The sequence below is a fragment of the Petaurus breviceps genome, unplaced genomic scaffold, assembly GCF_028583685.1.
Source record: "Petaurus breviceps papuanus isolate PSGF00001 unplaced genomic scaffold, PetGlider_PUasm1.0 208, whole genome shotgun sequence".
Lineage (NCBI taxonomy): Eukaryota > Metazoa > Chordata > Mammalia > Diprotodontia > Petauridae > Petaurus > Petaurus breviceps.
The window spans coordinates 10023952-10049000 of record NW_027185852.1 but is presented as its reverse complement, the minus strand read 5'-3'; the positions used below and the strand labels follow the sequence as shown (position 1 = coordinate 10049000).

The following is a 25049-nucleotide window of genomic DNA, read 5'->3' as shown; positions in this document are numbered from 1 at the left end:
TTCTTTCTTTCTTTCTTTCTTTCTTTCTTTCTTTCTTTCTTTCTTTCTTTCTTTCTTTCTTTCTTTCTCTCTTTCTTTCTTTCTTTCTTTCTTTCTTTCTTTCTTTCTTTCTTTCTTTCTTTCTTTCTGCCTTTTGGAGGGCAATTGGGGTTAAGTAACTTGCCCCAGGTTACATGGCTAGGTGTGTGTGTGTGTGTGTGTGTGTGTGTGTGTGTGTGTGTGTGTGTGTGTTTGTTAAGTGTCTGAGGCCAGATCCGAACCCAGGTCCTCCTGACTCCAGGGCCAGTGCTTTACTCACTGCGCCACCTATCCACTCCTCTAATAGTAGTTTCAAAGTTATTTAAAATGAATTTAATAGGCATCATCTATGCCTATGAGTTTGGAATTAAGAAAGTCAATTGATAGTTATCTTAGGTCTCTGGAGAGGAAATATTTTGCCCTAGCCCCCTATTCTGCGCACTGCACCCCATCTTGTGGGCTTGTGAATAGTGAGAACACAGTAGGGTGATCTTCTTTAAACAATCTTTTCCTATGCATAGTTTTTCAGCTGGTTTCAAGACAGTGAGAGTAATCTTTGAGAAGGGGGAAACAATCTTTTAAATTATTCATTTGATTATTAATAATCTTAAAAAGTATTGTTCACTTAAATTTTCAAAATATACATTTATCAAGTAACTTTCATCTTGGTCTATGAAGTCCTTTTAGCCCTTTTCTTCTTTTTGAGTCCCCAGCATTTGGCACGGTGCCTGTCACACAGAAGATGTTTAATAAATGTTTATTGCTTGATTGCCAGGTTCTGGCCATACAAAGAGAAGGAAAAAGACTATGCCTTAGTCTTAGGAAACTTATATTCCACTGAAGAAGCTTACATTTTTTTCTTAACCTAATTTTGCTTGGTACCTTTCATTTTTTTATTTCAAACTAGGTTTTAAAAACTTTTCATTGGTTCACTGGTTCTTTGACTCCTGAGTCAGTACTCTTTTTCCTGGGCCATGCGAACTCCCCATGGTGATACTTCCAGTAAATGTCAGAGACAAGATTTGAATAGAGTATAGTTAAAAATGGCTCTCATACTAGTTTGCTTTTCAGTACACTGTCCTCTCAATAGGTCAGGGATACTAAGCTAAGGATTTTCATTCCACAATATTATGGCCAAAAGGATTGTCCCCCATGTCTGTAATTCTTTCCATCTATCAGCTTCTCTGGCTTTCTGTGAGTCTCTTAAAATTTCATCTTCTGAAAAAAGTCTTTCTTAGCCTCCCTTAAAGTCACAAATCTTAAAGTGATATGTAAATGCTAACAATTAGTGCTGCCTTTCCTCTGAGACCACCCCTAATTTATCTTGGCAATAGCTCATTTGTACATAGCTGCTTGCCTCTTGTCTCCCACATTAGATTGTAAGCTCCTTGAGGACACAGACAATATTTGTCCTTTGTATCCCCAGTACTTCATCCATGGATTAGCACATAGTAGGCACTTAATAAATGTTTGTTGACATGCAGTCATAGCAGGACCTCAGCTCCATTTTTCCCTTTAAAGAAATAGGAATAGAGCACCAGCCCTGAAGTAAGGAGGACCTGAGTTCAAATCTGACCTCAGACCCTTGACATATGTACTAGCCATGTGACTTTGGGCAAGTCACTTAACCCCGATTGCCCTCCAAAAAAGATTATATATGTATATATATGTATATGTATATATGTATATATATATATGTATATACCTGTAGCTGGGAACCAAAATGCCAAAACTTGCAGAAGGTTCTTTAAGCAGAATGACTGTCTTATCTTTCTCAAGGATAATCAGGAGCAGAGATTTCTGTTTTTTTAATTCTGAATTCTGAAAAATCTATCTTTTTTTCAATTGATGGTTAAACTTAGTTTGGCAAGATAGGAGCAAACTAATTCCCTTTACTTTTCACAGTATCACATTCCAGTCTCCTCTTTCACTGTATGTAATAGAAGGATAGTCTTGCTCAATTGAGACTATTGCGAGGAAGGAAAGGAGTAATTGATATACAAATTCACCAAATAAAATAAACTTAAAATGGGAAATAAAATCCATATAGATTAAAAGACAAAGCAAATTTATCAGTGTTTAAACACCATAAGGAGAAAAGGGAGTTAATGCCCTTTGCGTGTCTTATTTTGTCAGAGCACCATTCAAAGGACAAAGTTAAAACCTTTATAGGTGAAATCCATGAAAGGTAATCAAATAAAAGTACCCTATCCAATGAAGGAGTTAGGAGGAAAAATAATTAAAGCACTATGTCTTGGAATGAGGTGCCAAAGACAAAGGTTATTCAGACAAGGAAGTGTATAGGTGAGGAAAATATAAGAGTGGAATTCTGAACCACAATTATATTTGGGCTAGACAAAGGAAGAGACAAGGATATCTGAGATGTTTTAATTTGTCTGACAGTCGTTAAGGCAATATTGATGGGCAAAAGTCAAGAAGAGGAATAGGGAAATGTCCTAGAGGAGTAAATAAGTACAAGCAGGGAAAGAAATGAATGGGATTATGGATCTGAAGCAAGAGACTCCTTGGAGGTCATCTGGTCTAACTTTCTCATTTTTTAGAGATAAGGAGCCATGAATCACAGCACCAAAAGGACTTGCTAACAGTCGAATAGTGATGAAGAGGTGCTAAAACCTGTATCTCAACATTGGTCCTCTTCCCAGGTAGGCCATTCATTCCCCTACACCTAGCTGCCGCTTTTGCATATTAGTATTTCTAGAAATTGGATGTCATAGATTAAAGTGTTTCATTGAAAAGACGTCATTCTATCTGTTGCCACAGAATGATACATTCTCAGAAGCAAAAGGGAACTTGGATTCCATCCCACACTAACTCATACCTGAACAAGAATCCTGTTATATATAATTAAGCAGTGGAACTCATAGTCTCTGCATGGCTCTTATGAGAGTGAGCCCTCTTCCTCACGAGGCAATATATTGTACTTTTAAATAGTTTTGATTCCTAGAAAATGTTTTCTTTTATCAGTCCCAAATATGTTATGGAAGTTCATGGAATTGTAGGTCTGGAACTAAGGGGTTTCAGAGGCCATCTAATCTACTCCACTAGTTTTACAAGTGAAGAAACTGAGGCTCAGAGAGAAATGACTTGCCAAAGGTCACACAACTTGCAAATGGAAGAGTTGTTTTATTAAGAATTAGTTCATAATTCTTGAAGTTGGGAATGGTCTTCGAAGTTTCTCATAGCTAGCTAGTGTTTATATAGCATTTTGAGGTTATCAGAGCTCTTTATGTATGTCTGTAGCTCACATACATATAGGCCTTCAGGGTTTACAAAGTACTGTCTTCCCCCTGTGATCCTCACTTTACAAATGAGAAGACTGGGGGCCGGAGAGGTCAGGTGACTTGCTGAAGGTTACCCAATCAGCAAGTGTAGGGATCTGATAAGATGCCATTCAGTGAGGTTAATTGTCAAGTCTTCCTCTTAGGTTCAGAATGATCCAACCTCACAAGTCCAAGATGGGGGAGCCCTGGTTACAGAGCATGTGATCTCCAAGCAATCTGGGGGTTTTAGGATGCTGCAAGATCAGCTTAGTTGTGTGTTGGCTGTGTGTTAGGGAAACTAGAAAAGTGAATGTGGCCTTGGGCTTCACTGAGAAGGGCAGAGCCACCAGAAATCAGGAGATGGATCCTCTCTCCATGCTCTGCCTGGTCAGAGCTTCAGCATATACAAGAGATGCAGCACATCTAAAGTGTGGTATTACGTTTTCAGTGCGGCAGTTTAATGACAGGATTGTTAAGTGGGAGAGCGAAGGTAACCAATATGGTGAATGTCTTCAGTACACACCAAAGCTTGGTTGGGGCTAAGTGGGAACATTCAGTTAGGAGAGAAGAAGACTCAGGTAGGGCCCAAGAGCTGTCTCTTTTTACTGAAAGGCTGTCACTTGGAAGAAGTATTAGACATGTTCTGTTTAGCCACAGAAGGCTGAAACTGTGGCAAAGGATAGAAGTTACAAAAAGGCAAATTGAGGCTCATTGTTGGGGAAAACTTCCTATTAGAGTTTTCCCAGTGTTGAATGAGTTGCCTCAAAAGGTTGTGAGATTCTGTCATCAGAGATCTGCGGGTAAAAGCCTGATGACAACTTGTAAGGTTAGCTAGGTCGTTTCCAGGTAGAGGTTAGACTCAGCCACTGATCTCCCTTCCAAAGCTGAGATCCTGACTCCCTGAGCCCAGGGCCTTGGGCTCCCAAGCCCAATCCTTTCCTCTTATTCCATACAGTTTTCTTATGTTTTACACAATGGCCTCTTTGCCTTTAGGTATAGAGTTGTAGAATTCCCAGTGAAAGATAACCTCTCAATTTTGTTGTTATTGTTGTTGCTGCTGCTGTATTTTTCTTTCTGCATTAATGCTATCATAATATGCTTTGAAAATGTGAACTCATGTTTAGGAACAGCTGTTACCAAATGTTTGTGAGTATATGTGTGTGTGTGTGTGTGTGTGTGTGAGTGTGTGTGTGGTCAGGATGGCAATCGTTGTTCCCAGAATTATATTCTCATTTCATATCATCTAGCAGCTGTTATTTGGTGACTAAGCCCAAGCAAACCAAGAATCTTTAAAGTGCACTGATTGAGCAATTAGATTTCCGCGAGCAATAGGAAGAATTTCTGGGCTGTGTTGGCCAGGTTTTAGCAAATGAAATGGACAATAGAAGGAGGAATCGTCTCCCTTCAGATGTCAGCACTGTAACTGAATTAGTCAGGCCAGGGAACAATGTAGACCTAGCACTGGAAGGGAGTACCCGATGTGAACTCATCCAGCCCTTTACTTTCTAGCTTAGGGAAGTGAAGTCTGAGGAGGAAGTCCAGGGGCCAAGGTCACACAGGCTGCACGCTTCAGAGACAGGACTGGAGTCCATGACTTCTTATGCGCAGGATTCTTTCCACTCCACTATGCAGTTCTATTCCATTGTGTTCCCAAGGAGAGCTCTATAAGGTGTTAATGTTCCTATTTTACAGATTAGGAGACTGAGTCAGAGAGAGCTAGAGTCACTTGCTCAGGATCACACAGAAAGTAAGCGTCAGAGCTGGGATTCAAACCCAGATCTAACTGATTCTAAATCCATGCTCTGTCCATGTCCCGCTGCCCCACCAAGTGTCTCTCAAACACTCCCTATGCAGATAAAGCCACCTGAGCTCTGAAATGGCATCTGGAACCCCAGGGCTCAGAGGTGATACAATTACACCTCTCTCAAATGATTGTTATAAGGATCAATTGAGATCATATTTGTAAAGTGCTTAGCACGGTTCCTGACAGATAGCAGATGCTTAATAATTACATTTCTCTAATAAAACAGAATATAATGCATTTCTTCATGAAAACATTTCTGCAATTTCCTTCCCTTCTGCTCCTCCGGAATTGTGGAGCATTTGAAAAGGAGTAGCACGAAATAAGGCTAGATGGGTCGGATGGAGTTATTGTGTGAAGGGCCTTGAAGGCCAGGATCAGGATTTTTTCTTTTTTCAGCAGGTGCTAGGGGGAGGCACTGAAGGTTTTGGGGTCGGAGGAAAGACCTGATACGCTGAGAGGGAGTATATACAAGGTGATATAGAGGGAGCCCACTCCAATGGCTCCTAGAGGTGCAGTAGATAGGACACTTGGTCTAAAGTCAGGAAGACCTGAGTTCAAATTTGACCTCAGACATGAACTAGCCTAAATGTCCCTGGGTAAGTCACAGGGTTGCCTCAATTTCCTCATTTATAAAATGAGCATAATAATAGCACCTGTCTCCTAGGGTTGTTGTGAGGGTCAAATAAGCTCATGTTTATAAATAATTTAGCCTAGTGCCTACTAATTAGTAGGTGCTTAATTAAAGCTCATTTCCTTCCTTCTAGTGGTCAGGAATAATAAGCCATCTAGTTTATATCCTCATCTAGGTGAAAAAGCGAAACTATGATCTGTTAGAAACAACAGAAGCTCTGGTGTGTTCTGCTGATCTCACTGCCTTTGAAACCATGGAGGGGAAACGGCAGACACAGTAGATAAAATTAGCATTTAGAAGGGAAAAGCATCCAAACAAAGATCGGCTCCATGACTTGTTAACTGGAAGACAAAAGGATTTAGCTCCAATTCAAGGAAAAACGAAGCTCCGTGGCAGACGGGCCATCGGGCCCATTCTTTACAGCAGTGGAATTGTCAGGCTGATAGATGCGCATTCTTTGGAAGTCACTTTTCCTGAGACATGGCAATGCGTCCGAATCGGTGGAAACAGTTGCCCATAATTGGTTCAACAATGGAGCTCTCCAGCACCTTCCATCAGAGGCTCATAGATGGGAGCTTAGGGGATTTGGGAAGCCAGCGAACTCGACCCCTTCTTTTACAGATGAGGAAAGTGAGGCCTAAGAAGGGGAAGGGGCCTGTCCACCATCATCCGAGTAGGAAGTGACAGAGGCAGGACTGAACCCAGGGCTTCCTCGTGCAGCCAGTCTTTCCACTTATCTCACTGCTTGCCCCATGAATATCAAAAAGGCTCTATTTGCTTCCTGCTGGAATTGGGTACACACATTTCGCTGAAGTCCTACTCTGCTTCAATGGATAGAGCACTGGGCCTGGAGTCAGGAAGATCTGAGTTCACATCTGGCCTCAGATAAATGCTAACTGTTTGACCCTAGACAAGTCATTCAAACTCTGTCTGCCTCAGTTTCCTCATCTGTGAAACAGGGATAGTAATATCACTTATCTCTCAGGGTTGTTGTGAGGATCAAATGAGATATAATTGTAAAAGACTGTTTGTACAATACCTGACACATGGTAAATGCATTTTTTCTTTCCTTCTCTCTAATGCTTCCTCAAAATCTGGAGCAAATCTTGGGTCCTGGAGGGCTATGCCAGCAGAGCTCAGGCACAGGTAGGCAGGCCTGAGCTAGAAAGACTTTGAATCCGGACCTGGCAGCGACCTGTGGCTTCTCTTATCTGAACATCAACCTCACTCCATTTGTAGAGAGAAGCTCATTGTCAGGTTGACTGTATGGTAAGGGGTCTTTGTTTTGTCCACAGCTTCTCTTGGGGACCATCTGCTGAATCCCAGGGGCACATTACCTCCCCTCCCTCCCTCTACAGACCAGCAAAGTGGCTGTTTCCTGTCCCCTCTACACCCTCTTCCATCTCTGGTGTCAATACCTTTGTGTAGGCGTAGAATGCTGCCCACCCCCTCCACTTCCCAGCTTCCCTGCCTCCATTTGAGGCTCTATTCCACTATCACCCCCTAAGCAAGGCTGGTTCTGATTTTCCTGTAAACTCCTTGAGGGCCAGGGTTCTTTCATTTTTGTCCTGGATCTCCAATACCTTGCTCACTGTCTGGAATCTAGTAGGCATTTACTAGAAACTTGTTGATTGATGGATGGATATGTGATCTAACCACCATGAAGACTCATTGCAGATCATCAGCCATCCATGTCTGCCCGTCTAGTGCAACTGTAGCCCAAGTCCTACCATCAGTTGCCACATGGGCTGCACCCAACATGGTAGGGCTCTTTCCCTGTTTTTTCTTGACTATATCTATATGTATGTATGTATATGTATATGTATGTATGTATGTATGTATGTGTGTGTGTGTGTGTACCAATGATGCACACAGGTTGTCCATTGATTATCTGTCACAATTTCTACCTGATAAACCTGGCAAGGCATTGCTCCCCCTGGCAAGTCTGTTTTCCCTTCTATCAGGAGGGGGGTTTCCTTTCTCTCATCCCTTACTCTCCTACTTTTTTATGAGGCAAGGTAGAATTCTATACTTAACTAAGTATGTATGTTATTCCTTTTTTAAGCCAAATTTGACTAGAGCAAGGTTCTTGCATTTCTCTCTGCCCCACCCCCTGCCATCTCCCTCATCTTCCCCTCGACTGTAAAAACTCTTTCATACTTCCTTTATGTGATATATTTTACCCCATCACACCTCTCCCCTTTTCCTTCTCTTGGTGCATTCCTCTTTCTCAAAATTTAATGTTTTTGATAATCATCCCATAATATTCAACTCACACCCACGCCCTCAGTCTAAGTATACTCCTCCTAATAATGAGAACGTTCTTGGTAGTTACAAGTATCATCTTCCCATATAGGAATGCAAACAGCTTGATTCTATTGAATCCCTTATGATTTCTCTTTCCTATTTACCTTTACATGCTTCTCTCGAGTCTTGTGTTTGAAAGTCACATTTCCTATTCGGCTCTGGTCTTTTCGTCAGGAATGCTTGAAAGCTCCCTCTTTTATTAAATAGCTATTTGTCCCTACAGGATTTATGCACAGTTTTGCAGAGTACGTGATTGTTCTTGGTTGTAATCCTCATTCCTTTGCCTTCCAGAACGTCATATTCTAAGCCTTCCACTCTTTTGAAGTAGAATTTGTTGAACATTGTATTATCTTGACTGTGGCACCATTACATTTGAACTGTTTCTTTCTGACTGCTTGTAGTATGTTCTCCTTGATTTGTGAGCAACATTCCTGGGTATTCTCATTTTGGGATATCTTTGAGGAGGTGATCAATGTATTCTTTCAAATTCTATCATGCCCTTTGGTTCTACGGCAATTTTTCTTGTTAATTTCTTGAAAGATGATGTCTAGGCTATTTTCTTTTTGGATCATGGCTTTCAGGCAGTTCAATAATTTTTAAATTATGTTTCCTGGATCTATTTTTCAGGTCAATTTTCCAATGGGATATTTCACATTTTATTATATTTATCAGTCTTTTGATCTTGTTTTATTGCTTCTTAATGTCTCATGGAGTCATTAGTTTCCAGTAGCCCAATTCTAATTTTTAAGTAATTATTTTCTTCAGTGAGCTTTTGTACATATTTTCCCATTTTGCCAGTTCTACTTTTTAAATAGTCCTTTTCTTTAGTGAATTTTTGTGCATCTTTTTCCGTGTGATCAGTTTTGCTTTTTAAGGAGTTCTATACTTCATTTGATTTTTATGCCTCTTTTAGCATTTGGCTTATTCTGTTTCTTAAGGTGCTGTTGTGCCTCCTCTACCAAGCTGTTGACTCCTTTTTTTTCATAATTTTTCTTGCATTGTTTTTTTTTCTGGCATCAGTGTTATTTCTTTTCCTATTTTTACTCTCCCTCTCTTATTGGATTTTTAAAATACTTAAGGAATTCTTTTTGAGTCTGAGACCAATTCATTTTTTTTAGACTTTTGATGTAGAAGTTTTGACTGTTGTAGTCTTCTGAGATTGTATTTTGATCTTCTCTGTCACTATAGTAACTTCCTATGGTCAGGATTTTTGCTGTTTCTGTTCTTTACTCATTTTCCTGCCTGTTTCTTGACTCTTAACTTTATGTTAAAGTTGAGCTTTGCTTCCACGGAGGAAGGGACACTGTCCTAAGCTTTAGATATTTTTTTTATGCATCTAGTTCTGGGGGTCTGTAAGTTTTCAGTTTTTCCAGGTAGTATGATGTAAGGAGATATGCATTTGCTATTTTCCTGATCTGTGCTCTGGTGTGTGACTACAAATACTCTTTTCTACCCTGAAACTGTGACTAGCATCCCCACTTCCTTGGGGTCACAAGTTGTAGTGTGCTGGTGTTCTTCCTCATCCTAGGACTGTGACTTAGAAATGCAATCTATATCCGAGTATGGACAATGTAAGTGTACCCAGTGAAGCAAAGGAGTCCCTGTAATCTTCTGATCAGCTGTCTGACAGCCTCAGCCTCTGTGGGCTAGGAAATCCAGAAGCAGCTCTACTCTTACGCTGGTGAGATAGACCTTCCCTTCTGACCTTATACGTTGTCTTGACCAGAAAACTGTTTGTTCCCATCCTTTTGGGGGTTCTGTGGCTCCATAATTTATTTTGAGGATCATTTAAAATTTTTTGGAGGCAATTTCAGAGAGCTCGGGCAAGTCCTTGCCTTTTCTCCAACATCTCGGCTCTGCTTCTATGTAACTTTTTTTTCCTTTGGGGAGAATCTATACATTTGTTAGGCATATCCTTGAGGATAGTATTAGCAGGAAACAGGCAGGCTTTGAAAAGCAATATTCCATTGGAGACCACATCTTTGCCATCACACAGTTGCATGAAAGATATTGAAAACAGAAGAGCACACCATTGTTATTGCTTGTAAATTATTAAAAACCACATTTGGTAGACCAAAATGCCACCTTAATTTTCTCCTGCAAAAATAAATCTCCTACAATATCTATCAAAATTATGCAAGATTCCTTGAAAGATATGATAGCAGAGAAAAGTTTGTGCTTATAATACTTAGTATTTATTTAATGCTTTAAAGTTCACAAAGCACTTTACAAATGTGATATTTTATCTTCACAACTACCTTGGGAGGTAGAGGATTTTATTATCTACATTTTACAGTTAAAGCAATTGAAGCAGAGAGATTAAGTGACTTGCCCAGGGTCATGCAGCTAGAAAATGTCTGAGGCTGGATTTGATTTCAGGTCTTTCTGACTTCCAGTTGATATTTTTATCCAGTGGGCTCCCTACCTACCTCATAATATTAGCCAAGGTGCAAAGCTGGAATGGGTTTGTTTGCCAAAGATGTTTACCCCTGCTGGAGCAGATTCATTGTAGCACAAAAAGCAAATGAAGCTAGCACTCAAGGAAGCATCATTTACACACCCAGGAATGGATTAGATGCTGTTGCCTTGCTTTCAAGTAGCACTCATTCTGAGAACAGTCAGAACCAGACAGTCTTCTATTGTGGTCTGGAGACCCATGGTGTGTGTAGGGATGCTTGGGACCCTTTCAGGGGGTCTATATTGTGCATACTATTTTCATAATAAAATTAAGATATTTCATAATACAATTAAGATATTTGAATTTCTACTTCAGTAAATATTGATAGGGAGAACTTGCTGTGTGCTGATAAATGTTTTAACAACTAGCTCTCCACATCCAAAAAAGTATGCTCAGCACAGGTTTTGGTTCAGTCTACACCAACAGTTTCTATGTCATAGTCTTTAGTCTAGACAATAAAACCCCAGTAAATCAGTTTATATTCAGGTGTGTAAATTCTTACACTGGAATTTTAACATTTGGCTTTTGAAAACTCCTGTCAGCCAGGTGCTAGCAAAACCCTGCGTATAACAACAAGAATATTTACATAGTGCCTCCTCTGGGCCAGGTACTGAGCTAAGTATTTCACAAATACTATCTCATTTGATCTTCACAACAACCTTGGGAGATAAGAACAATTATTATTCCAATTTTACAGATGAGGAAACTGAGTCAAACAGAGGTTAAATCACCTGCCTGGGGTCACACAACTGGTTATCTGAGACTAGATTTGAACTCAGGTCTTCCTGACTATAGGGCTTGACTACAGTGTTTTCTCTACTTCTCTACTTAGCTGCCTCAATCATTTTTAATCCTCAGTCATTTTTTAAGAACATAAATGGGTCCCGAGACCAAAAAGTTTGACAACAGCTGTTCTAACCAGCCTAACCTTCAGAAGAGAAACTAGTTAGTGGGTATCATCCCACAAGGTCAGTTTGTCAAATTTTCCCTATACTTCCCAGTTTGGGCATTGGTGTAGAGGGCAGACTCTCTGTTTTTTCTTGAAAGATCTTTATTCACCATAAGTCTGATTTCATTTAGATTCAGACTCATTTCTCTCAGGAGTCAAGCCTCTACTGTCTTCCACCATGGGGCTCTTGGTCAGGTAGAGGTTAGGCTAAGATCTTCTCCAAAGTCCCTTCCAATTCTCAGGTGCTGGGATTCGGTGACCTTTGTACATGATATTCTAGGCCTGTTCCATACCTCATTTTCTGATACTGTTTGCTTTTGAACTTCTTCACAGGCCTTAGCTTTAGGTGGACAAATGTTTGTTCAGTACAGAAGGGAGATGTTAATGTCTCAGGGAAGCTTTGTTATTTACCATGGATCCTTTAGGGAGAGATGACCTCAGAGGAAAAATTCATCTTCCAGTAGCAAAGATAAGGATTGACAACTCCCATGGAATTTCCAGCATGTATCAGTATTTATGCCTCCCCAAAAAGGAAAGGTAAGAGGGAGTGAAGGACTGGGTTCAGAAATGAGTAATAAAATATGGAATGTGTCTGGATTTCCTTGTAAAGATGCGTATGTGCAGCCCAATGCGAAAACAAACAAACAACTTTGCATTGAGAACCCAGAGACCTCAGTTTTAGTTCCAGTTCCATCCTTAACTATGTGATGTTGGGCAGGCTGTTAATCCTCTCTGGACCTCAGTTTCCTCCCTTGTAAAATGAAGGAGTTGGACTACATCAAGGGAGAATGGATTTCTTTTTTATGAGAACTCTCTTAAATGTTATATATTTTATGAGCAAACCCTATGGAGTTTATAATGGTAACTCTCTAAAGAGATTTTGGAGAAGCTCAAAGACTATTTTTTGTCAATATTGCAAAGAAGATAAAGAAGAAAAAGTCTGATCTTGAGGAGGACTATTAAGAAGATGTTAGAGAGACTAATCATTACCTGGAATGAAATGAACGACAGGGGGAAGAGAGTCAACCACCATCATTCTGAATCTTTGAGGGGACTTTGGTGCTGATGTTGGTCATAACCAAGACCTTGTAAATAGTAATATATCTGGGTTTATTACCACGCATTTGTACATACTCTCTTGAACAAAAGTGTGTCCATATTTGTATGGGTGATCAATGTTCTTATGGATTCCCTTGTCATTAAGGTGTTTCTCATTGAGTGAAACCCATGGGTCAGCAGTCCCAAAGCTAACTGCACTGTTTTCTGTATTCTGGTGCCTCAGGGTTTATGGGAGTTATTTAGCTTATTTTCCACTATTAAAAAGTCTAACCCCCTCTTTCCCTCCTGCAAAGGGGCCAGGAGTTCCTAAAACCACATTTCAAAATGTGTCCCTTCTTTTAGAAATGAATGAGAATATTGTAATTTTACCAGCATGATGACCTTGTGGCTTTATAGTGCTATAACACAAACCAGAGTCAGAAAATGAGGTGGGGAAGTGACAGAGATCTCCCAATACCATTCCTGGTGTGAGATTGACTGTTCGATAGTTAATTAACACGGTGAGTATTTCTATTTAGTTAAAAATAGTCGCTCTTCCATGAAATCCACTCGGGTTTGTTTGGCATAAAAGATCTCAGAACATTGTTGATTATGTGAAGGTTTAAAATTGTCAAAGGCTGGATGAGGAGTGGAATAGATTGGTGACAGGCAGTAATTGCATGCTACATAGGGGACTTTTCTATGGGAGATAAAACTACATCAGGAAGGTAAAAACTCAGCTCTTTTCATTTTTTTCCATAATTCTCTGAGTGTGATTCTCTCTTTAAAGCTCTTTTTTCCCATTTCAGGTTAATTTTTCCAGTTCCACATCTTAGAACAAGATGGTTTTTCAAAAGTTCATTGTGGCATTGCTCCAATGGGGTAAGTTATTTTCTTTTTAAACACTGTGAAGCCCCATACTTTATGAGAGATTTTGCCTCAAGAAATCTAAGTGTAATTTTTTTATGTGAAGATTCAGCAGTTATGGATAACATCTCCCCTCAACCTTCATGTCTATCAGGATATATAAAACCTGAAAAAGAGGGAAGACACACATTTGAAGGAAAGAGAATAATCTATTCACAGAAGACTTGTGAGTTAGTCAGTATCCAAAAAAATAATATTGTGTCATTCTTTTGAATCTAGAGATTTTAATGTATGGATCAGATCAATTGAGGAATGTGTTTAAAATATTGACTTTATGCTTTAGATAGCCCGTACATGTGGGATGGTATGTACTATGTATTCCCCCTTCCCCCTTCTTCATTGTGACAATATAAGGTGGTTTCACATATGAAACTGGAGGCTGTATAATTAAAAATTGTGGTCTTTCATTTCTTCTCACCCCAAATAGAATGTTACTGAATTCTACAAATTTAAATCTGTCCATATTAAAGAAAAATCTTTGAGGAGCAGCCAGTGATTCTCTTGTAGCTACTTAATTAATGAAGGTTATTGACAAACTGGAATGAATGAAAAAGCATTTATAAGGTGATGTCTGTGTGTCTGGTACTGGGGATACAGATATAAAGGTCAGATCCTGCCCTGAAGGAGTTGACATTCTAATAAGAGGAGATAATACATATAAGGAAATGGTGGCTAGGGAGGAGCAGAGCTAACACATTATAGGATTGTTTTGGAGTTGACAAATGGACCAGCAGGACAGTTTTTAGATATATATTTTCCAGAAGCAATGGTATTATTAATTTGATTAAATTTCTCAGAGCAAGAGGTAGAAAGTGTGTGTGTGTGTGTGTATGTGTGTATTTGGAAGGGGGTGATTGGGCAGGATTGGGCACACAGAAGTAGATAAAAAAATGGTCAGGATGAAAGAGTATCATTGGGTCTGAGATAAGAGCAACTGGCTAGATATAATGAGGTGTCCTATCAATCAGGAATTCATCTAAAGGAGGGCAGGCATGATGGTAATGTTCTCAAAACCACTCCACTTACAAGGATTAATTTCAGCCACTGGGAGGGCTGGGGAAGGGAAGACTTAAGGTTGTCTTCACTGAATTGAAATTGTTGGTGTTTTCAAAGAGAACCAATGATATCTTGACTTGTGTGTGAATTGGATATAAGTGGGGCAGAGCTGCTCAAAGTCCTTAGCTTCATTCTCTCTTTCAGAGTCATTGAAATCCAGTTTGAGACAAAGGTGAGACTGGTGATGGCCCAGGATGCAGTAGGTGACCTGGGTCTTCCCAAATTAAGGTCTTTCCCAGGTTTCAGCTTGTCTGAGACCATGCCCATTCAACAGCTGAGGACTGGGGAAGAACTGAGACAAAAGATGCCTCAATTTGATGTCTGAAAGATATCAGTCTAGGAGGGGAAGACCCTCAAAATTTCTGGTCAGAACAGAAAACAATTGCTATTTACTCATTCTGAGCCATTAAAAACTTAAACAATAAGTCAGAGAGGCATGGGTCTGGCTATTATTGGGGCCTTTCAATGAAAGCTAGAGTGATTTGGGTTTTAAGGTGGAGTCAAGTAGCTCTGTTTAAAACAGTGGAATTTCAAAAACCTCTCTTTTCAGAGGTATATTTTAGGAAACCAAAATGAAAACTGTAGAACAAAAGTAAATTGTCTCAGCTTCTTGAAAATAAAAACCTAGAAAAATAAGGAAAAATTAAGAAGGAAAAGGAGGAGAAGGAAGAGGAGGAAGAAGAGGAAGAGGAGGAGGAAAAGGAAGAGGGGGAGGAAGAGGAAAAAGAAGGAGGAAGAAGAGAAAGAAGAGAAAAAGAAGAAATACAAAGAAAAGAAGAAAGGAAGGAAGAAAGAAGAGAGAAGAAAAATAGCAGTCCCCAACTTCTGCCCAGATTGGTACTTTGGGTCCCCAGAGGTCAGTGACTACATAACATGGTGAAGATAATTAATATAAAACATTTTCCTAAGAACCTAGTTTGGCCTCCCCTTAAATACAGCTTCTGTGGCGCGGGGGGGGGGGAGTAAGCCCACATTTAAGAAATAAGTGTGGCAAAGTTTACCTGGCACCACCTGCTCAAGAAGTCCTCTCTGTCCTTCCTGCAGAACACTTGTTCTTGTTCATCCTTTTCAGAGGGGACCAATGATGCCACAAGTGTGATGTCTTGAGTTGTGCGTGAATTGGACGTTATGTAATATCATCAACCTCACTCTGTCTTCCAGAGCCATCAAAGTCTAGTGTCGAGACAAAGGTCAATTGCGGGAGATAGCTAACAATTGTTCTGCTTGAGTGAAAGTTATAAGGTGAGACAACGGGGAAAAAGCAAGCAAACAAACAAACAAAAGCCCCTTTCTAACAATGAGAACAATCCAAAGGCACAGTGGGCTGGCTGCCTGGAGCAATGGAAAGGGCCCTCTCATTTGAGGTCTTTAACCAAAGGTTGGTTGACCCCTAGTAGAGTGCACTACAGAGGAGTTCTTGTCTAGCTAGGGGCTAGAATTGCTTCTGAAGTTCCTTCCAGTTCTGATTCTGTGACTCTTCCTTCTGATTCTCTGCTATCTTTCACTGTCAGAGTGTCCTGCCTCATTCAGCATGTGCACATTCATTTTATATAACATCACTCAATAGTTTCTGTCTCTAGAAAACACTCCTTTGCAGAACTTCTAAAAACAACCCCAACCTTAAAATTTATAGAGGAACAATGAACATAATTATTTTAAGGCTTTTAAAAATTCTTCCTTTTGGAGAACTAATGGACTGAGTTTGTTAAACAGCAGAATGTTTAAAAGGAGCCAGCCTTTGTATACAGCAAACTGCTGAGCTCCTATTGTCTAGAGTGACCAAAATCACTTCGATTTGAGGAATAAGACAGCATTTACTAAGGAACATGAGATGATAATGCTGGACCTTCTTTCCATGAAGCTGCCTGTCCCTTGTAGAGTCAGTCTCTTCAATGCTTCATTTATACTTTTTATCCCAGATTCTCTGTCAAGGATGTGAGGTTAAGGCTCATTCATTCCAACTGATTGCATCTTTTTAGTGGGCTTGAAAAAACTTATTACAGCCAATGAGTCATGTCACATATTCTTTGTTTTGTTAAACAAGAAAAAAAATTAAACTACATGATTACCCTTGAGATAGCAATTGATTTCAAAAGCATTTGTTGGAGAAGTGAACATGTCAGAAAGGATCATTGTAGGGTTTGATTTTAATAAAAGGCCTAAAATAACTCTTTGTCCACTCAGATCTAATATGCTGAATTTGTCATATGCCATTAATTTGCTAATGTGCTTTTAATGAGTTATATTAGTTTTTTGTATTAGTGGATTTTTTTCTCATTTCTAGTATTTCATATTCATTGAGCTCTTTTTCAATTATATTTTCCTATGTAGAAATGAGACAGGATAATGCAGAACTCATCCAAACAAAGTTTTTTTTAATGATTTGTAAAAATGCTTTCCCCCTTTTTTTTTTTTTAAAGCATTTGGGGTTAAGTAACTTGCTCAAGGTTACACGGCCAGGTGTTTCTGGGTGGGTACTAAGTGTCTGAGCCCGGGATTCGATCTCCAGGTCGTCCCAACACTGGAGCTGGTGCTCTTACTCGCTGTGCTACCTGGCCGCCCCAAAAATGCTTTTCTAAAGACTGAAATGTACACACACATGTTCCCCTTCTTCACAAGCTTTCCTTGACTTTGGGCCCATTCACGTAGTGACTGGACTTCGTTCGAAGGGAGCCTGGACTTTAGTGAGAGAGCTTTATTTTCTCATACTCTTTTGACTTAGGTAGATGTTTAGGCAGAAGTACAAAGGTGCTCAGTGTCCAGAGTAGGTTACATAGACGTTGGCTGTTTGTTTTCTTCACACACACACACACACACACAAGAATGCTTAACACACACAAGGCCTACAAGTGGCATTAATTGAAGACAGAGTACAATAATTTATCACTATTATTATTTTCTTCAAGAAGCTAATACTTAAGACATTAAGACATAATGCATTTCGTGAGACTGCTGAAGAGGCATTTTACGTTGTGATCCAGCTCTGCACAGTCTAAACTAGGGGAACCTGAGGCCTCAAGGCCACAAGAAGCTCTCTAGCTCCTCCAGTGTAACCCTTTGACTGAATCCTAAGGACCTAGAGGGCCACATGTGGCCTTGAGGCTATAGGTTCCCCTCCCCTGGTCTAAATGATCCCCTTCAGGTCCAAGTCTTCTGGCAGACCTGGTCAGAAGTTTATCAGTTCTCTTTTGATGGTGTTCCCTCTGATTCACAAGCTCTCTAAGACATCAGGTATCTTAAGCTAAGGGAGCCAGGATCTTGGGACCTCTTGACCTTACAAGGTTGGTTCCAAGTTGGACATGCCCATTCTGTTTGGACATCCATTTGCCACCAGCTGCTTTGCTTAGTTTTGACTCCACCATAATCACCAGCTTCTCCTATACCCACAGAAGCTCATTACCAAGAAACTCCTCATCATGGAGACTGCCTCAGCTGGTGGTACTTCCACCTCATCAATACCTTCCACCTAATCAATACCTTCCACCTCATCAATACCTTCAGTTACCACTCCTCCAGGAGACTCTGTATATAGGAGGCTAGGAATCCTAGACAGCACTCTCTCCATTTGCCTTCAGCTGCTCTGCTTGGTTTTGACTCTCCATTATCATCATAGCCTGAAACCAAGTACTCTGTGTCACACACACCCCCTTTTCATCTCACTTTTGTGTGCTGTCTTCCCCTATTAGATTGTGAGCTCCTTGGGGGCAGAAAATATCTTTCTTTTTCTTATTTGTATCTTCAGCCCTTAGCACAATGCCTGGCACATAGTAGGTACTTACTATTTGTTGTATTAATTTTAGTAATTAATATGTAGGCAAGGAAATACAAAATAGAAAAGGCAGCTGGGAACCTCAAGGCTCAGGCTCAGTGCACCTGACTGGGATACCTGTTGTTGCATCTATATGGGCAACCTCCATGCCTGAGAGGTGAACAAAAAGACAACGCTCTTCCATTAAAAGTCTGGTAAGGGAGACCTTGCCACATAGAACATTCAAAGAAAGAAGGAGAACTTTCAAACTGATTGTGTGTTCCTTTCCCATCACAATCATGGGTCTGAGGGATTACTTAGTTATCCCAAAATGCCAAATACTTCAGCATTGAGCCAGCACCTGTCTGAAGTCAGGAGTCTGGAAGGCCTAATATATGTGCCTGTGGACTGTCATCCCCTTACATGCAAAACATATGAATAGGTATCTATGAAGTGTGTATAAAGCAGACATAAAACAACTTCGATGGAGAAGTCAGTAGCAACTGAAGGAGAAAAGGTCTTAGGTAGAAGGAGATGTTTTAACTGAGTCTTAAAGGAAAGTGTAGGCTCTAAGAGGCTGAGGTGAGGAAGGAGTCCATACCAGGAATGAGGAACAGCCAGTGTAATGGGAGAGATGGGAGAGAGACTGTCGTGATCAAGGAACATTGAAAAAATCAGCAGGAATAGACTCTAGTGGACATAGGAAGGAGTAATGAGTAAGAAAGCTAGAAAGAAGGCTAGAATGGGAACAGAGGAGTTGTTACTATAAGTAATAGCTTATTGAGGGTGTGAGGGTATATGTGACATGGTCATAACTACATTTTAGAAAATTCCTTTGGCATATAAGTAGAAATTGACTAGCGTGGGAAGAAATTTAAGGCAGGGAGAACGGTTAGGAGACCACTGCCATAGTCCAGGCAAGAGGAGATCAGGGTCTGACCAGGGTGGTGGAGGTGAGAGTGGAGAGAAACAAACATAGGTGGGGGATGTTGTGAAGGAAGAAATGACAAGAATTGAGAAAATGTTGAACACGTGGGATGAACAGTGAGGAGTCAATGACACCATCATGAATAGGGTAGTGATAGGAAGTTCAGAAGAGGTGTGGATTTGGGAGAACAGACCAATGATGCCCATTTTGGAAATGTTGAGTTTGAAATGCCTACAGAACATCTAGTGTGACAAATTCAGTAGGCAACTGGTGATGCAAGACTAGATTTCCAGGGAGAGAATAAAGATGGTTACATGGATATAGAAGTCATCTATCTAGAGACGGTAATTGAATTCCTAGGCCTGAAGAGAGAGATAACAGAGAGAAAAGAGAAATGGGTTCTGGAAAATGTGGGGGGGCATTCCCACAATTACTGGGGATCATAGAGATGATCATCTTCCAAAGGTCGTGTTTGCCTTCAATTTCGAAGAGGACCGTGGATAGCATCAGGGAAATGATGAGGTGACTTGCAGTGGACTTTGATTTGAGGGAGGGAGGGCTGTGCAAGGTCACCAGCCTCACTTTCTCCTCCAGAGCCATCTAGATCCAGTGACCAGATATTCACCAGGATGACTGGAGATGACCCAGGATGCAATGGGAGACCCTGGACCTTTTAGGCTAAGGCCTCTTCAGGTACTCACTTAGAGTGAGGCAAAACCCGTTGAATGAATGGGCCTTTTAAAGAAGTGAATCAAGGCATGGCCCCTTTAGTTAGAAAAAGAAAACAAATCAATTTGGGAGGGGAAGACCCTCAGGGTTGCTAATGCCATTGACATTCACACCAAAATTTGCACTAGTTGGGTAACTCAGCTCATCCTCTCCCTCTCATTCTCCTATCCAAAGGAAGGTAAATTGTGTTGGCCAGAAGCTCCCCACTTAACTTGGGGTTTACTTGCTAGATTCCTTCCTTCCTTCCTTCCTTCCTTCCTTCCTTCCTTCCTTCCTTCATAAAACCTTAAACTCAGTTCAGTCTGAAGCTCATAGATTGGACCACAATAGGTTCCTGCCCAAACTCCACTTAACCCTGCAAAGGAGGCTAAGAAGGAATAGTCAGACAGGAGAGAGCAGTGTTATGAAAATACCAAGAGGAGAAGTTTGTCAAACAGCGGTCAAGGATGATGAGCAATGAAAAAAGACAATAAGATTTAGCAATTAAGATCACTGATAAGTTAGGGGAGAGGAGTTTCTTTTCTTTTTAGCTTATGCTAAAAAAAAACATGCATTTCCATAACATAATACACAAAAAGAGATGACTATATATGAAGCTGCAAATTTGCTATTCACAAGTTGATATTCCTTTCAAATATACAATGAAATCATCATATAAATTTCTTTTTTTCTTCCCTCTACCCCACCCTAGAGATGACTACCAATAGACCCAAATAGGCATATATGTGTGTATATGTATGTATGTATACATAGAAATATGTCTGGGAATATATATGTGTATATATATATATATACATAATTATTCTATATATACTTTTATTTATCAGTTCTTTCTCTGCATACAGATACATCTTTCTTCATATGTCCTTTATAGTTAATCTGGGTATTTATAACAGTCAAAATAACTTATTTACTCAAAGTAGTTCTTAAAACAATATTGCTGTTACTGTATGGAGACAGAACTGTTCTTGGAGAACACTACTGTGTGATTTGTTTACTTTGCTCTTCATTATTTCATTTAAGTTCTTCCAATTTTTTTCTAAAATCCTTGAGCTCATCCTTTCTTATAGCACAGTAGTATTCCATCACTATCATATACCACAACTTGTTCAGCCATTCCCCAATTGACGGGCATCTCCTCAATTTCCAGTTCTTGGCCACCACAAAGAGAGCTGCTATAAACATGTTAGAACATATAAATTCTTTGCCTTTTCCCCTAATCATCTTTGGAAATAGGCCAAATAGTGGCATTGCTGTGTCAAAGGGTATAGGTAGTTGAATAACTCTTGGAAGAATTCGAGATTGCTCTCTAAAATAGTTGAATCCCTTTGTAATTCCAACAACAATGAATTACTGTCCCAATTTTTCCACATCTTTTCCAACTTTCATCACTTTACCCTTCTAACATTTTAGCCAACCTGGTAGGTATAAAGTGATACCTCAAAGTGTTTTAACCTGCATTTCTCTAATTGATAATGATTTGGAGAAATTTTTATATGATTATAAATTGTTTTGATTTCTTCATTGGAAAATGACTTCATATCCTTTGACCATTTATAAGTTGGGGAATGACTCATATTCTTATAGACTTGAAAAAGTTCTTTATATATTTTCAATATGAGACATTTATCTAACAAGCTATAAATTTTTCTCTCAATTTTCTGCTTTCCTGCAATTTTGGCTATATTAATTTTATTTATACAAAATCCTTTAAATATAATGTAGCAGAAATTATTCCTTTTATACCTAATTTTGTTCTCTACTCATAAATTGCTAACATATCCATAAGTTTGATAAGTAATATGTTCCATGTTCTTCTAATTTTCTTGTAAAATCTCTCTTTATATCTAGGTCATACAGCCATGTTGACCTTTCTTGGTAAATGGTGTGAGATATTAGTACAAGCCCAGTTTCTGCCATACTGTTTTCCAGTTCTCTCAACATTTTTTTTCTACAAATAATGAAATTTTATTCCAAAATCTTAAGTTAAAGAATTAACTCTTGTCAAATACATGGTTATTATGTTTATTTGTTGCTATAAACTATGTGTTTATGCTGTACCATTAATATATCTTTCTATTTCTTAGCCAGTAATAGATAGTTTTGATAATTACTGCCTTATAATACAGTTTAAGATCTGATATTGCCAAAATGCTTTTATAGTGAGCTCTGCCTTTTTTTTTTTTGCGTCAGCTGAAGCATAATAAATTTTATTCCAAGCTTCCATTTTAACTCTGTGTGTATCTCTCATTTTAAAATATGTTTCTTATAAACAACATGTTTTTGGATCCTGATTTTTAATCCATTTTGCTATTTGTTTCCATGTTATGGGTGACTTCATCCCCTTCACTTTCAAAATTATAATCCCTATTTATGAATTTCTTTTCACCTCATTTTTATTATTTTCCTTCTTAGCCTCTCTTTCAATGTTATCCCCTTATCTTATCTTTTCCCCTTACCCTCTTATCCCTTATTTTACCCTCCCCAGTAAAAGTCCCTCCCTTATCTATTTAGCTCATTCTTCTATTCTTAATCAAAACACCCTACAAGATCATTGGTAATTTAGGGGAGACTAGTTTCAATTGAAGCCAGATTATAAAAGATCAAGAAGTGAATGAGAGAAAGGGAAGTGGAGATAAAGAGTGCTGAAAGACTGTTTTTTTAGGAGTTTGACTGAGAAAGACAGAAGAGATATAGCATGAAATTTTTGTGGAAATGGTAGTCTCTTTTAAGGATAGGAAGGATCTAGATGTATTGAAGACAATGGAGATGGAACCAGTAGATTCAATTGAAAATTCTCTCTCAAACTTCCCAAAGATGTCTATCTTAATTTCCAGAGAACAAAGAGCCTTTTTACTGGAATCATACTCAAGGTCTTTCTAGCATGGTAGAAACCTTTCAGGGTTTGATTTCCATTTGACATAGTTTTTGAGAATTCTATACTATGATCAGGCTTTATGGAGTATGTTGGAGAGATCTGCTATGGTGAACTTATGGGACAAGTGCAGACAAAAGTTACCTATAACAATCTTTTTCAATGGAAAGAATATCCACATTGATGAGGTCATGGATCCTTTGGCAGATTTGAGTAAGACTGAGGTATGGCACCTTAGGTGTGCAATGCTTAGTAAAGCATCAAACCCTTAAGTAGAACTTTGGAAACCTTTAAGAATTATTCTTTTAAGCCTCTCCAGGTAAATATGAAGACCACCTGCTCCCCGTTTCTTATGGAGCAATAGTATTCCATAACATGCATATACCACAACTTGTTCAGCCATTCCCCAATTGATGGGCACCCCCTTATTTTCCAATTCTTTGCCACAACAAAAAGAGCTGCTATAAACATTTTTGTTTACCTGGAGAGGCTTAAAAGAACTGATGCTGAGTGAGAAGAGTAGAACCAGGAGGAATTTGTACACAATTACAGACACAACGTATGTGTGATGACCAACTTTGATAGACTGGACTCTTCTCAACAATACAGGGATATAAGTCAATCCCAAAAGACGCATGATGGAGAGAAAAACGTGCATCCAGAGAAAGAACTAGAAAGAACTAAATTTATATCCAGGTGGAAGCAAAATACCTGATCTTTTTCGTTCTCTTATTTGATTTTATGTCCTCTTTACCATTTTTCATTCCAGCTGGTACAATCCATCCTTATAACCTGACCATTGTATAATGTGAAAGTATTTACAGATCCTATACTTGATAATAAGTCGCCATGGGGGGAGGGGAAGGAGGGGGACAAAATGTGAAATTCAAGGAATTGTGGAATTGAATCTTGTAAACTAAAAGGAAACAAACAAATTAATAAATTAAAGGAAGATAAAAAAAGAAAAAAAAAGAATTATTCTTGAACTTTCTGCCATTATCAAATTTCTACTTGCATAATAGCCAAAATGCTTCACTAATTTTTTTTTTTAAGCAATCGGGGTTAAGTAACTTGCTCAAGGCTAGTTTTTTTGTGAGGGTGTTAAGTGTCTGAGGCTGGAACCGAACTCGGGTCCTCCCGACTCACTATGCCACCTAGCCACCCCCCACTGATTTCTAATTTACCTTTTTTTCTCTGTCTTTACAGACTTCATCCAAATAATAATTGCATATGATATGGCATATCAAATCCAGCCGTGGAATTTCATGCTTTCCTGTTTGCCATCAAACAAGACTGACTTCCTTTGGCCTCCTGGATTCTCCAAGAACAGCTCTGTTTTCAGTGGAGGTGATCAGACTGCTGATACTAACTTTAATTCACGTGATTCATCACCTTCAGAATTTGCATCCAAAGAAAGTTTCTACTGTTGCCTTTGGAGTGAACATGATAAAAATCCTTCCATGTGTAGGAACAGTACAGAAGGGAAGACATTTGTTTCTCCATCAGCACTCTCCCCATCTTTGCAACAGAAAGGTTAGATATTTAAAGTTCTACATTACCCATTTTGAAATTTTAAAAAATTGACAGGTTTTTTTTGACATTTTGACAGTTGTTTTTATTTGACAGTTTACTGTTCAGTAAATCTGAATGAGGTAGATGGAAAGAGGCTTTCTTGATCGAAATTTTTGTATGAGTGAAAGAAAATTAGGTTCACATTCATAGCATTGAATTGTCAACACCAGTAATTGTTGTATTAAGTGGAAAGATAAAATAAGGGGCCATTTCCCCCTATTCTGTCTATTCCTTTATAAAATGAGCTATTTAATTGAATTAAAACCAGGATAGTTTCTTATTAGAATAGAAAGGTATTTTTAAAAACTTAGTTAATAAAACAACACATAACCCTTATGGCTCTTTTACACACACACACACACACACACACACACAACTGTTTAACACAACTCTGTGAAGTACATTTTGCACATCTTTCTTATTCTTGCTTGATGGGTGAGGCAACTGCAGCTTAAAGATGTGGGAGTGACTTGCCTGTGGTGTTGTAAGTAGTAAATGTCATTGGTAGCATTGAAACCCAGGCCTTCAGACTTCAGCTCTAGGGCTCACAGAAGACTGGAATTTGAGAGGAGGAAAGGGCTTCAGTGGCCATTTCATCCAACTTAGACCTGAAGAAGAATAAAGTCAATGGATAGATCTGGTGAGAAGCCTTTACTGAAAACATTCAAGGAGGGGGAAAGTCACTGCAAGTTCCTTCCCAATCCATTTTACATAATTCTAATTGTTAG

The 25049-nt window shown here is 39.2% G+C and overlaps 1 protein-coding gene across 1 annotated transcript in view; it reads left to right on the top strand.

Annotated features, from left to right (window-relative positions):
* The window catches only part of LOC138165260 (leptin receptor-like), a 94847-nt gene that overhangs the window by 3769 nt on the left and 66029 nt on the right, over positions 1–25049 (top strand). The window contains exons 2-4 of the mRNA XM_069093398.1: positions 2580–2681; positions 13296–13368; positions 23956–24282. Of these exons, the coding sequence (XP_068949499.1) occupies positions 13329–13368; positions 23956–24282 (367 nt within the window). The 5' untranslated portion in view covers positions 2580–2681; positions 13296–13328. The remainder of the gene's footprint in view (positions 1–2579; positions 2682–13295; positions 13369–23955; positions 24283–25049) is intronic.